At 49.1% G+C, this 12,454-nt stretch overlaps 1 protein-coding gene across 3 annotated transcripts in view; it reads right to left on the bottom strand.

Annotated features, from left to right (window-relative positions):
* Positions 1–6: 6 nt before the first annotated feature.
* The window catches only part of LOC106594472 (serine hydroxymethyltransferase, cytosolic), a 53,515-nt gene continuing 41,067 nt past the window's right edge, over positions 7–12,454 (bottom strand). For 2 of the 3 annotated variants that reach the window (XM_082972471.1, XM_082972469.1), the window contains 4 exons: positions 8,332–8,454; positions 4,856–4,972; positions 4,004–4,114; positions 7–1,110 (listed from right to left, as the gene is read on the bottom strand). In XM_082972471.1, coding sequence (XP_082828597.1) covers positions 938–1,110; positions 4,004–4,114; positions 4,856–4,972; positions 8,332–8,454 — 524 coding nt within the window. In that variant the 3' untranslated portion in view covers positions 7–937. Of the gene's footprint in view, positions 1,111–4,003; positions 4,115–4,855; positions 4,973–8,331; positions 8,455–8,487; positions 8,526–12,454 lie in introns of all 3 variants that reach the window. The other variant, XM_082972470.1, reaches the window with a different exon arrangement.

The raw sequence follows: 12,454 nt of genomic DNA, 5'->3' as shown, positions 1-12,454 counted from the left end.
CTGAGGTGTGTTCCACATATTAGAGTTTTATTTGTCTTGGGTTTCGTTACATCAAACCGTTAAGGCAGAGGACAAACCGGTCAGTCAAACCGTTAAGGCAGAGGACAAACCGGTCAGTCAAACCGTTAAGACAGAGGACAAACCGGTCAGTCAAACCGTTAAGGCAGAGAAGGAAACCGGTCAGTCAAACCGTTAAGACAGAGGACAAACCGGTCAGTCAAACCGTTAAGACAGAGGACAAACCGGTCAGTCAAACCGTTAAGACAGAGGACAAACCGGTCAGTCAAACCGTTAAGGCAGAGGACAAACCGGTCAGTCAAACCGTTAAGGCAGAGGACAAACCGGTCAGTCAAACCGTTAAGGCAGAGGACAAACCGGTCAGTCAAACCGTTAAGACAGAGAAGGGAAACAGTCAGTCAAACCGTTAAGGCAGAGGACAAACCGGTCAGTCAAACCGTTAAGACAGAGAAGGGAAACAGTCAGTCAAACCGTTAAGGCAGAGGACAAACCGGTCAGTCAAACCGTTAAGACAGAGAAGGGAAACAGTCAGTCAAACCGTTAAGGCAGAGGACAAACCGGTCAGTCAAACCGTTAAGGCAGAGGACAAACCGGTCAGTCAAACCGTTAAGGCAGAGAAGGGAAACAGTCAGTTTTGCAGGTCAGCGGTCAAGTTTTCAAGATAAAGGATGATGATGTGGTAGATTGACATCTCTTCTTGAATTTCCTTCATCTTGACAAGCCGACCTGCGACACATTCTGGGATTGTAACAACAGTGGACTCACGGAAAAAAAAATCAGAATAGTTTGAGTTGTTTTTTTTTTTTTGTTCTTCCCTACAAAACGTTGAGAAAAGGAGATGGGAAGTTTATTCAACAGGGTGCAACAGCAGAGGGGGAAAAAGGCAATCCAGCAGTGAGAACCATCGGACCCCGGTCTTCTAAAGTTCCTCCAGACCAGGCATGGGGAACCTCCCCGCGAAAGCTTCCACCTCGCCCCTCAGCTCTGCTACCCGTTCCTGGTGCTTCGCCTCCCCTGCAAGGGCCTCCTTAAACTCCTTCAGGGTGACCTTGGGCTGCAGAGATGCCTGGACGTCCAGGGTTATCTGGATACCTGTAGGGAGAACGAGGGGTTGAGAGGTCAGGGGTTAGAGGTGGCCTTGGGCTGCAGAGAGGCCTGGACGTCCAGGGGTAATCTGGATAACCTGTAGGGAGAACGAGGGGTTGAGAGGTCAGGGGTTAGAGGTGGCCTTGGGCTGCAGAGAGGCCTGGACGTCCAGGGTAATCTGGATACCTGTAGGGAGAACGAGGGGTTGAGAGGTCAGGGGTTAGAGGTGGCCTTGGGCTGCAGAGAGGCCTGGACGTCCAGGGTTATCTGGATAACCTGTAGGGAGAACGAGGGGTTGAGAGGTCAGGGGTTAGAGGTGGCCTTGGGCTGCAGAGAGGCCTGGACGTCCAGGGGTAATCTGGATAACCTGTAGGGAGAACGAGGGGTTGAGAGGTCAGGGGTTAGAGGTGGCCTTGGGCTGCAGAGAGGCCTGGACGTAATCTGGATACCTGTAGGGAGAACGAGGGGTTGAGAGGTCAGGGGTTAGAGGTGGCCTTGGGCTGCAGAGAGGTAATCTGGATACCTGTAGGGAGAACGAGGGGTTGAGAGGTCAGGGGTTAGAGGTGGCCTTGGGCTGCAGAGAGGCCTGGACGTCCAGGGTAATCTGGATAACCTGTAGGGAGAACGAGGGGTTGAGAGGTCAGGGGTTAGAGGTGGCCTTGGGCTGCAGAGAGGCCTGGACGTCCAGGGTAATCTGGATAACCTGTAGGGAGAACGAGGGGTTGAGAGGTCAGGGGTTAGAGGTGGCCTTGGGCTGCAGAGAGGCCTGGACGTCCAGGGGTAATCTGGATAACCTGTAGGGAGAACGAGGGGTTGAGAGGTCAGGGGTTAGAGGTGGCCTTGGGCTGCAGAGAGGCCTGGACGTCCAGGGTAATCTGGATACCTGTAGGGAGAACGAGGGGTTGAGAGGTCAGGGGTTAGAGGTGGCCTTGGGCTGCAGAGAGGCCTGGACGTCCAGGGTAATCTGGATAACCTGTAGGGAGAACGAGGGGTTGAGAGGTCAGGGGTTAGAGGTGGCCTTGGGCTGCAGAGAGGCCTGGACGTCCAGGGTAATCTGGATACCTGTAGGGAGAACGAGGGGTTGAGAGGTCAGGGGTTAGAGGTGGCCTTGGGCTGCAGAGAGGCCTGGACGTACAGGGTAATCTGGATAACCTGTAGGGAGAACGAGGGGTTGAGAGGTCAGGGGTTAGAGGTGGCCTTGGGCTGCAGAGAGGCCTGGACGTCCAGGGTAATCTGGATAACCTGTAGGGAGAACGAGGGGTTGAGAGGTCAGGGGTTAGAGGTGGCCTTGGGCTGCAGAGATGCCTGGACGTCCAGGGTTATCTGGATACCTGTAGGGAGAACGAGGGGTTGAGAGGTCAGGGGTTAGAGGTGGCCTTGGGCTGCAGAGAGGCCTGGACGTCCAGGGTAATCTGGATACCTGTAGGGAGAACGAGGGGTTGAGAGGTCAGGGGTTAGAGGTGGCCTTGGGCTGCAGAGATGCCTGAACGTCCAGGGTAATCTGGATAACCTGTAGGGAGAACGAGGGGTTGAGAGGTCAGGGGTTAGAGGTGGCCTTGGGCTGCAGAGAGGCCTGAACGTCCAGGGTAATCTGGATAACCTGTAGGGAGAACGAGGGGTTGAGAGGTCAGGGGTTAGAGGTGACCTTGGGCTGCAGAGATGCCTGGACGTCCAGGGTTATCTGGATACCTGTAGGGAGAACGAGGGGTTGAGAGGTCAGGGGTTAGAGGTGACCTTGGGCTGCAGAGAGGCCTGGACGTCCAGGGTAATCTGGATAACCTGTAGGGAGAACGAGGGGTTGAGAGGTCAGGGGTTAGAGGTGGCCTTGGGCTGCAGAGAGGCCTGGACGTCCAGGGTAATCTGGATAACCTGTAGGGAGAACGAGGGGTTGAGAGGTCAGGGGTTAGAGGTGGCCTTGGGCTGCAGAGAGGCCTGGACGTAATCTGGATACCTGTAGGGAGAACGAGGGGTTGAGAGGTCAGGGGTTAGAGGTGGCCTTGGGCTGCAGAGAGGTAATCTGGATACCTGTAGGGAGAACGAGGGGTTGAGAGGTCAGGGGTTAGAGGTGGCCTTGGGCTGCAGAGAGGCCTGGACGTCCAGGGTAATCTGGATAACCTGTAGGGAGAACGAGGGGTTGAGAGGTCAGGGGTTAGAGGTGGCCTTGGGCTGCAGAGAGGCCTGGACGTCCAGGGTAATCTGGATAACCTGTAGGGAGAACGAGGGGTTGAGAGGTCAGGGGTTAGAGGTGGCCTTGGGCTGCAGAGAGGCCTGGACGTCCAGGGGTAATCTGGATAACCTGTAGGGAGAACGAGGGGTTGAGAGGTCAGGGGTTAGAGGTGGCCTTGGGCTGCTAGCTGGACATCTAGGGTCAGCACTATGTCTATAGACACAGAGGTCAGGGGTTAGAGGTGGCCTTGGGCTGCTAGCTGGACATCTAGGGTCATCACTATGTCTATAGACACAGAGGTCGGGGGTTAAAGGTCAGGGGTTAGAGGGGCCTTGGTCTGCTAGCTGGACATCTAGGATCAGTACTATGTCTATAGACACAGAGGTCGGGGGTTAAAGGTCAGGGGTTAGAGGTGGCCTTGGTCTGCTAGCTGGACATCTAGGGTCAGTACTATGTCTATAGACACAGAGGTCAGGGGTTAGAGGTCAGGGGTTAAAGGGGCCTTGGTCTGCTAGCTGGACATCTAGGGTCAGCACTATGTCTATAGACACAGAGGTCAGGGGTTAAAGGTCAGGGGTTGTCTGCTAGCTGGACATCTAGGATCAGTACTATGTCTATAGACACAGAGGTCAGGGGTTAGAGGTCAGGGGTTAAAGGGGCCTTGGTCTGCTAGCTGGACATCTAGGATCAGTACTATGTCTATAGACACAGAGGTCAGGGGTTAAAGGTCACCTCTGTGGATGAACTCTGCGACCTTCCTGAAGTCTTCCTCAACCATTCCCCTGGAGGTCAGAGCAGGAGAGCCGAACCTCAGACCGCTGGGACGCAATGCACTCTTATCACCTACACACACACACACACACACACACACACACACACACACACACACACACATACACACACACACACACACACACACACACACACACACACACACAGGGTCAGTTCCTACACACACACACACATATAGACCACTGGGACACAGAGCACTCTTATCACCTACACACACACACACACACACACAGGGTCAGTTCCTACACACACACATATAGACCACTGGGACACAGAGCACTCTTATCACCTACACACACACACACACACACACACACACACACACACACAGGGTCAGTTCCTACACACACACACACACACATATAGACCACTGGGACACAGAGCACTCTTATCACCTACACACACACACACAGGGTCAGTTCCTACACACACACATATAGACCACTGGGACACAGAGCACTCTCATCACCTACACACACACACACACACACATATAGACCACTGGGACACAGAGCACTCTCATCACCTACACACACACACACAGGGTCAGTTCCTACACACACACATATAGACCACTGGGACACAGAGCACTCTCATCACCTACACACACACACACACACATATAGACCACTGGGACACAGAGCACTCTCATCACCTACACACACACACACACACACATATAGACCACTGGGACACAGAGCACTCTCATCACCTACACACACACACACACATATAGACCACTGGGATACAGAGCACTCTCATCACCTACAGAGGACAGTGTCTGTTACTTACCTGGGCAGGTGTTCTTGTTGCAGGCGATGGCAGCAGCTTCTAGAACCTTCTCAGCTCGTCCTCCGTCCGTCCCGCTAGGCCTCAGGTCCAGTAAGATCAGATGGTTATCAGAACCCCCTGGACAACATAAACACAACCATACCACAACATTAACACAACCATACCACAACATTAACACAACCATACCACAACATTAACACAACCATACCACAACATTAACACAACCATACCACAACATTAACACAACCATACCACAACATTAACACAACCATACCACAACATTAACACAACCATACCACAACATTAACACAACCATACCACAACATTAACACAACCACACCACAACATTAACACGACCACACCACAACATTAACACGACCACACCACAACATTAACACGACCACACCACAACATTAACACGACCACACCACAACATTAACACAACCACACCACAACATTAACACAACCATACCACAACATTAACACAACCACACCACAACATTAACACAACCATACCACAACATTAACACAACATTAACACAACCATACCACAACATTAACACAACCATACCACAACATAAACACAACCATACCACAACATAAACACAACCATATAGCAACCAGTGATGTGACAAATTGACCATTTTTGGGCGTCGCGGTGCGTTTGGGCGTCGCGGTGCGTTTGGGCGTCGCGGTGCGTCCCCTTTTCAGACGGTGAAGCATTGGCACCTGTACTACCGTTACTGTACCTAAATTCCACCTCGTAATGTTGGCATCTCCTTCTCATTTAACATCTCAAAGTGTTACCATACAGGACTTTGCTGCTGTCGCCATTTGTCCAACTGTTTAACAACGATGACGTAGTTGTGAAGAGTCTACTCCAAAACAATCGATTCCTCGGCTCCTTGCACGTCGACTCCAATTTCTGAGTGTCAAGATTCAATTCTCGCCCGGGATATCGACATCTTAAGATTCAGTATTTTTTGGAACGGTGAGAGACTGATTAGTTACCGTACTTCCGAGAACAAACACTCACATCTTTCATAGCGAGGAGAGAGGGGTATCTTAAACCCCCCCTCAGATTTAGGAAGCTTAAAACCCCCCCCTCAGATTTAGGAAGCTTAAACCCCCCCCTCCCCTCAGATTTAGGAAGCTTAAACCCCCCCCCTCAGATTTAGGAAGCTTAAACCCCCCCCTCCCCTCAGATTTAGGAAGCTTAAACCCCCCCCTCCCCTCAGATTTAGGAAGCTTAAACCCCCCCCCTCCCCTCAGATTTAGGAAGCTTAAACCCCCCCCCTCCCCTCAGATTTAGGAAGCTTAAAACCCCCCCCCTCCCCTCAGATTTAGGAAGCTTAAACCCCCCCTCCCCTCAGATTTAGGAAGCTTAAAACCCCCCCTCAAATTTAGGAAGCTTAAACCCCCCCCCCCCCCCTCAGATTTAGGAAGCTTAAACCCCCCCCCCCCCCCTCAGATTTAGGAAGCTTAAACCCCCCCCTCCCCTCAGATTTAGGAAGCTTAAACCCCCCCCTCAGATTTAGGAAGCTTTAAACCCCCCCCCCCCCCTCAGATTTAGGAAGCTTAAAACCCCCCCCTCCCCTCAGATTTAGGAAGCTTAAACCCCTCCCCTCAGATTTAGGAAGCTTAAACCCCCCCCCCCCCCTCAGATTTAGGAAGCTTAAATCCCCCCTTAGATTTAGGAAGCTTAAATCCCCCCTTAGATTTAGGAAGCTTAAACACCCCCCCCCCCCTCAGATTTAGGAAGCTTAAACCCCCCCCCCCCCCCTCAGATTTAGGAAGCTTAAAACATCCCCCTCAGATCTAGGAAGCTTAAAACAACCCCCCTCAGATTTAAACGGTTCCCATTTATTCTATGAGTTTATCTGCCCATATGAAGTCATTATGGCACGACTATACTTTTTAAAGAAATGTCTTTTGGCGGGGTAATTGGTATTTATAAAAAAAAAAACACTTTGGGAGCCATTCTGAAGTGGTTAATTGTATCTGTATGTACATGGCTGTATTATGTAATGCATGTGAATTAATATAATTCATTTAGATCTGATTACATGTTGTTGAGTAATGGGATAAAGTTATCATTATATATGTTTGTTGTCACTTATTAAGCCTCCTCAGTATTTCATATGTTTTTAAAAGTTGTATATCATGAGGTATTCTTCTTCTATTTCCATGTAAATTTGATATCCTAAAATGTTGGATTATTCTGAAAATAATTTTTAACAAAAAAAAGGGGGGTTGGGGGTGAGGGGCATTGAGTTTTTAATTATTAGTAAAGGTGTATCAGTAGATCGTCGGTAAATAAATTGAGTTTTTTGTTCATGGTTTGCCAATTTTGATACCCGTTAACGTTTCGGGTCCCATATCTTAGCAGTTCAATTACCACTGGCAAACAGGAAGGGCGACAGGGGACATCCCTGTCTCGTGCCCCCTTTTCTAAAGTTATTTCATCAGATAATGCTTCATTTTGGTATATTTTTGCAGCTTTGATTGGCCAACATGAACAACAAGCTACACACGTGAAGGCTACAGGTATTTTTTAATGGGGCGCACGTCATAAAAAAACTACATTTAAAAAGTTTGTTTTATCAATTTTATATAAAAATAAATAAAATGTCAATGTTAAAAATAGGCCTATAAATTGTTTTTTTGTGCAAAAATGAATACTCAAGTATTTTAATATTAACGTCCATTGGGATATTGAATAACCGTGCCCATTCCTAGTTAACACACAGGGTTAACAACAAGTATTGTAATATTTACTTTATCTGTATTTTCTTTACCCCTTTTTTCTCCCCAATTTCGTTGGTATCCAAATTGGTACATACAGTCTTGTCTCATCGCTGCAACTCCCGTATGGACTCGGGAGAGGCGAAGGTCGAGAGCCATGCGTCCTCAGAAACCCAACCCAGCCGCACTGCTTCTTGACACAATGCCCATCCAACCCGGGAAACCAGCCGCGCCAATGTGTCGGAGGAAACACCGTACACCTTGCGACCGTGTCAGCGTGCACTGCGCCCGGCCCGCCACAGGAGTCGCTAGAGCGCGATGGGACAAGGACATCCCTGCCGGCCAAACCCTCTTCCTAACCCGGACGACGCTGGGCCAAATTGTTCGCCGCCCCATGGGTCTCCCGGTCGTGGCCGGCTGCGACAGAGCCTGGACTCGAACCCAGAATCTCTAGTGGCACAGTTAGCACTGCGATGCAGCGCCTTAGACCACTGCGCCACTCGGGAGGTCCTCAACTATTGTAATAGTAACATCTGTTGGGATAAGGAATAACCGAGGCCATTCCTAACAGCAGCGTTTCCAGAACTAGCACTACACAGGTCCTAGGGCAAAACCCCCCCCAAATATTCACCCCTTGGGGTCCCCTGGACCCAGTTCTGGAAACCTTGGCTTACAGCCTGTCCAACACAGGTGTTGGTCTGTTAACCACAACCATGACGTTATTGTCTCACCGGTGACGATCTTGTACCCGAGGTCGATGAGGGCGTTGGCCATAGCTCTGCAGTTAGAGAGCACCTGGTACTGATATGCCTTAAACTCTGGGGTTAGAGCCTGCTTCAGGGCTACCGCCACACCTGGAGAAACATTCACACACATTAACCCTTAACCTCTGGGGTTAGAGCCTGCTTCAGGGCCACCGCCACACCTGGAGAAACATTCACACACATTAACACACATTAACCCTTAACCTCTGGGGTTAGAGCCTGCTTCAGTGACATCACAACACCTGGAGAAACATTAACACACATTAACCCTTAACCTCTGGGGTTAGAGCCTGCTTCAGTGACATCACAACACCTAGAGAAACACATACAGTGCATTCAGAAAGTATTGAGACCAACTTGGCTTTTTCCACATTTTGTTACGTTACAGCATCATTCTAAAAATGGATTCAATATTTTTTTCCCCTTATCAATTTACACACAATACCCCATAATGACATCACAATACCCCATAATGACATCACAATACCCCATAATGACATCACAATACCCCATAATGACATCACAATACCCCATAATGACAAAGCAAAAACTGTTTTTTGGAATATTTTGCAAACAGAAACATCACATTTACATAAATATTCAGACCGTTTACTCAGTACTTTGTTTAAGCATCTTTGGCAGCGATTACAGTCTTGAGTCTTCTTGGGTATGACGCTACAAGCTTGGCACACCTGTATTTGGGGAGTTTCTCCCATTCTTCTCTGCAGATCCTCTCAAGATCTGTCAGGTTGGATGGGGAGCGTCGCTGCACAGCTATTTTCAGGTCTCTCCAGAGATGTTAGATCGGGTTCAAGTCCGGGCTCTGGCTGGGCCACTCAAGGACATTGAGACTTGTCCCGAAGCCACTCCTGCGTTGTCTTGGCTGTGTGCTTAGGGTCGTTGTCCTGTTGGAAGGTGAACCTTCACTCCAGTCTGAGGTCCTGAGCGCTCTGGAGCAGGTTTTCATCAAGGATCTCTCTGTACTTTGCTCCGTTCATCTTTCCCTCGACCCTGACTAGTCTCCCAGTCCCTTCCGCTGAAAAACATCCCCTCAGCATGATGCTGCCACCACCATGCTTCACCGTAGGGATCTGTCTGTCTGGCCACTCTACCATAAAGGCCTGATTGGCTGCAGAGATGGTTGTCCTTCTGGAAGGTTCTCCCATCTCCACAGAGAAACTCCGGAGCTCTGTCAGAGTGACCATCGGCTCATCGGTCACCTCCCTGACCAAGGCCCTTCTCCCCCTGATTGCTCAGTTTGTCCTTGGCGGCCAGCTCTAGGAAGAATCTTGGCGCTTCCAAACCTTTTCCATTTAGGTTTAATTAAACCTTTGTTTAACTAGGCAAGTCGGTTAAGAACAAATTCTTATTTACAATGACGGCCTACCCCGGGCCAAACCCGGACGATGCTGGTCCAAATTGTGCGTCGCCCTATTTACACTCCCAATCACAGCTGGTTTGTGATACAGCCTGGAATCAAACCAGGGTCTGTAGTGACGCCTCTAGCACTGAGATGCAGTGCCTTAGACCGCTGCGCCACTGTGTCCTTGGGGACCTTCAATGCTGCGGAAATTTTTTGTTGTTGTTTGCTACCCTTCTAAATCCCAGATCTGTGCCTCGAACACAATCCCCGTCTCGGGACAAACAGTTTGACCTCACGGCTTGGTGTTTGCTCTGACGTGCACAAACATCTCAAGGATGATCAATGGAAACAGGAAGCGTCGGAGCTCAATTTCAAGTCTCACAGCAAAAAAAGGGGTCCTGAATACTTATGTAAATAAGGTATTTCTGTTTTTAATTATATATTTGTAAACAATTATAAAAACCTGTTTTCACTTTGTCATTATGGAGTATCGGGTGTATATTGAAGAGGAATATATTTATTTATTTTTAAATCCATTTTAGAATGAGGCTGTAACGTTAACAGAATGTGGAAAAAGTCAAGGGGTCTGAATACTTTCCGAATGCGCCGTAAATACTAGATCACTACACACACTGTGTGGTTGTGAGGTGTCCTGGCTACTTTACCTGGCTACTTTACCTGTCATAGTGAGGTGACCTGGCTACTTTACCTGTCATAGTGAGGTGACCTGGCTACTTTACCTGTCATAGTGTGGTAGTGAGGTGACCTAGCTACTTTACCTGTCATAGTGAGGTGACCTGGCTACTTTACCTGTCATAGTGTGGTAGTGAGATGTCCTGGCTACTTTACCTGTCATAGTGTGGTAGTGAGATGTCCTGGCTACTTTACCTGTCATAGTGTGGTGTCCTGGCTACTTTACCTGTCATAGTGTGGTGTCCTGGCTACTTTACCTGTCATAGTGAGGTGACCTGGCTACTTTACCTGTCATAGTGAGGTGACCTGGCTACTTTACCTGTCATAGTGAGGTGACCTGGCTACTTTACCTGTCATAGTGAGCTGTCCTGGCTACTTTACCTGTCATAGTGAGGTGTCCTGGCTACTTTACCTGTCATAGTGAGGTGACCTGGCTACTTTACCTGTCATAGTGAGGTGACCTGGCTACTTTACCTGGCTACTTTACCTGTCATAGTGAGGTGACCTGGCTACTTTACCTGTCATAGTGTGGTAGTGAGGTGACCTAGCTACTTTACCTGTCATAGTGAGGTGACCTGGCTACTTTACCTGTCATAGTGTGGTAGTGAGATGTCCTGGCTACTTTACCTGTCATAGTGTGGTAGTGAGATGTCCTGGCTACTTTACCTGTCATAGTGAGGTGACCTGGCTACTTTACCTGTCATAGTGTGGTGTCCTGGCTACTTTACCTGTCATAGTGAGGTGACCTGGCTACTTTACCTGTCATAGTGAGGTGACCTGGCTACTTTACCTGTCATAGTGAGCTGTCCTGGCTACTTTACCTGTCATAGTGAGGTGTCCTGGCTACTTTACCTGTCATAGTGAGGTGACCTGGCTACTTTACCTGTCATAGTGAGGTAGTGAGATGACCTGGCTACTTTACCTGTCTACTTTACCTGTCATAGTGAGGTGACCTGGCTACTTTACCTGTCATAGTGAGGTGACCTGGCTACTTTACCTGTCATAGTGAGGTGACCTGGCTACTTTACCTGTCATAGTGTGGTAGTGAGATGTCCTGGCTACTTTACCTGTCATAGTGTGGTAGTGAGATGTCCTGGCTACTTTACCTGTCATAGTGTGGTGTCCTGGCTACTTTACCTGTCATAGTGTGGTGTCCTGGCTACTTTACCTGTCATAGTGAGGTGACCTGGCTACTTTACCTGTCATAGTGAGGTGACCAGGCTACTTTACCTGTCATAGTGAGGTGACCTGGCTACTTTACCTGTCATAGTGAGCTGTCCTGGCTACTTTACCTGTCATAGTGAGGTGTCCTGGCTACTTTACCTGTCATAGTGAGGTGTCCTGGCTACTTTACCTGTCATAGTGAGGTGACCTGGCTACTTTACCTGGCTACTTTACCTGTCATAGTGAGGTGACCTGGCTACTTTACCTGTCATAGTGTGGTAGTGAGGTGACCTAGCTACTTTACCTGTCATAGTGAGGTGACCTGGCTACTTTACCTGTCATAGTGTGGTAGTGAGATGTCCTGGCTACTTTACCTGTCATAGTGTGGTAGTGAGATGTCCTGGCTACTTTACCTGTCATAGTGAGGTGACCTGGCTACTTTACCTGTCATAGTGTGGTGTCCTGGCTACTTTACCTGTCATAGTGAGGTGACCTGGCTACTTTACCTGTCATAGTGAGGTGACCTGGCTACTTTACCTGTCATAGTGAGCTGTCCTGGCTACTTTACCTGTCATAGTGAGGTGTCCTGGCTACTTTACCTGTCATAGTGAGGTGACCTGGCTACTTTACCTGTCATAGTGAGGTAGTGAGGTGACCTGGCTACTTTACCTGTCTACTTTACCTGTCATAGTGAGGTGACCTGGCTACTTTACCTGTCATAGTGAGGTGACCTGGCTACTTTACCTGTCATAGTGAGGTGACCTGGCTACTTTACCTGTCATAGTGTGGTAGTGAGGTGACCTGGCTACTTTACCTGTCATAGTGAGGTGACCTGGCTACTTTACCTGTCATAGTGTGGTAGTGAGATGT

Source organism: Salmo salar, unplaced genomic scaffold (genome assembly GCF_965601325.2).
Source record: "Salmo salar unplaced genomic scaffold, fSalSal1 ptg000691l, whole genome shotgun sequence".
Taxonomy (NCBI): Eukaryota; Metazoa; Chordata; class Actinopteri; order Salmoniformes; family Salmonidae; genus Salmo; species Salmo salar.
This window is presented reverse-complemented; position numbering and strand designations above follow the sequence as displayed.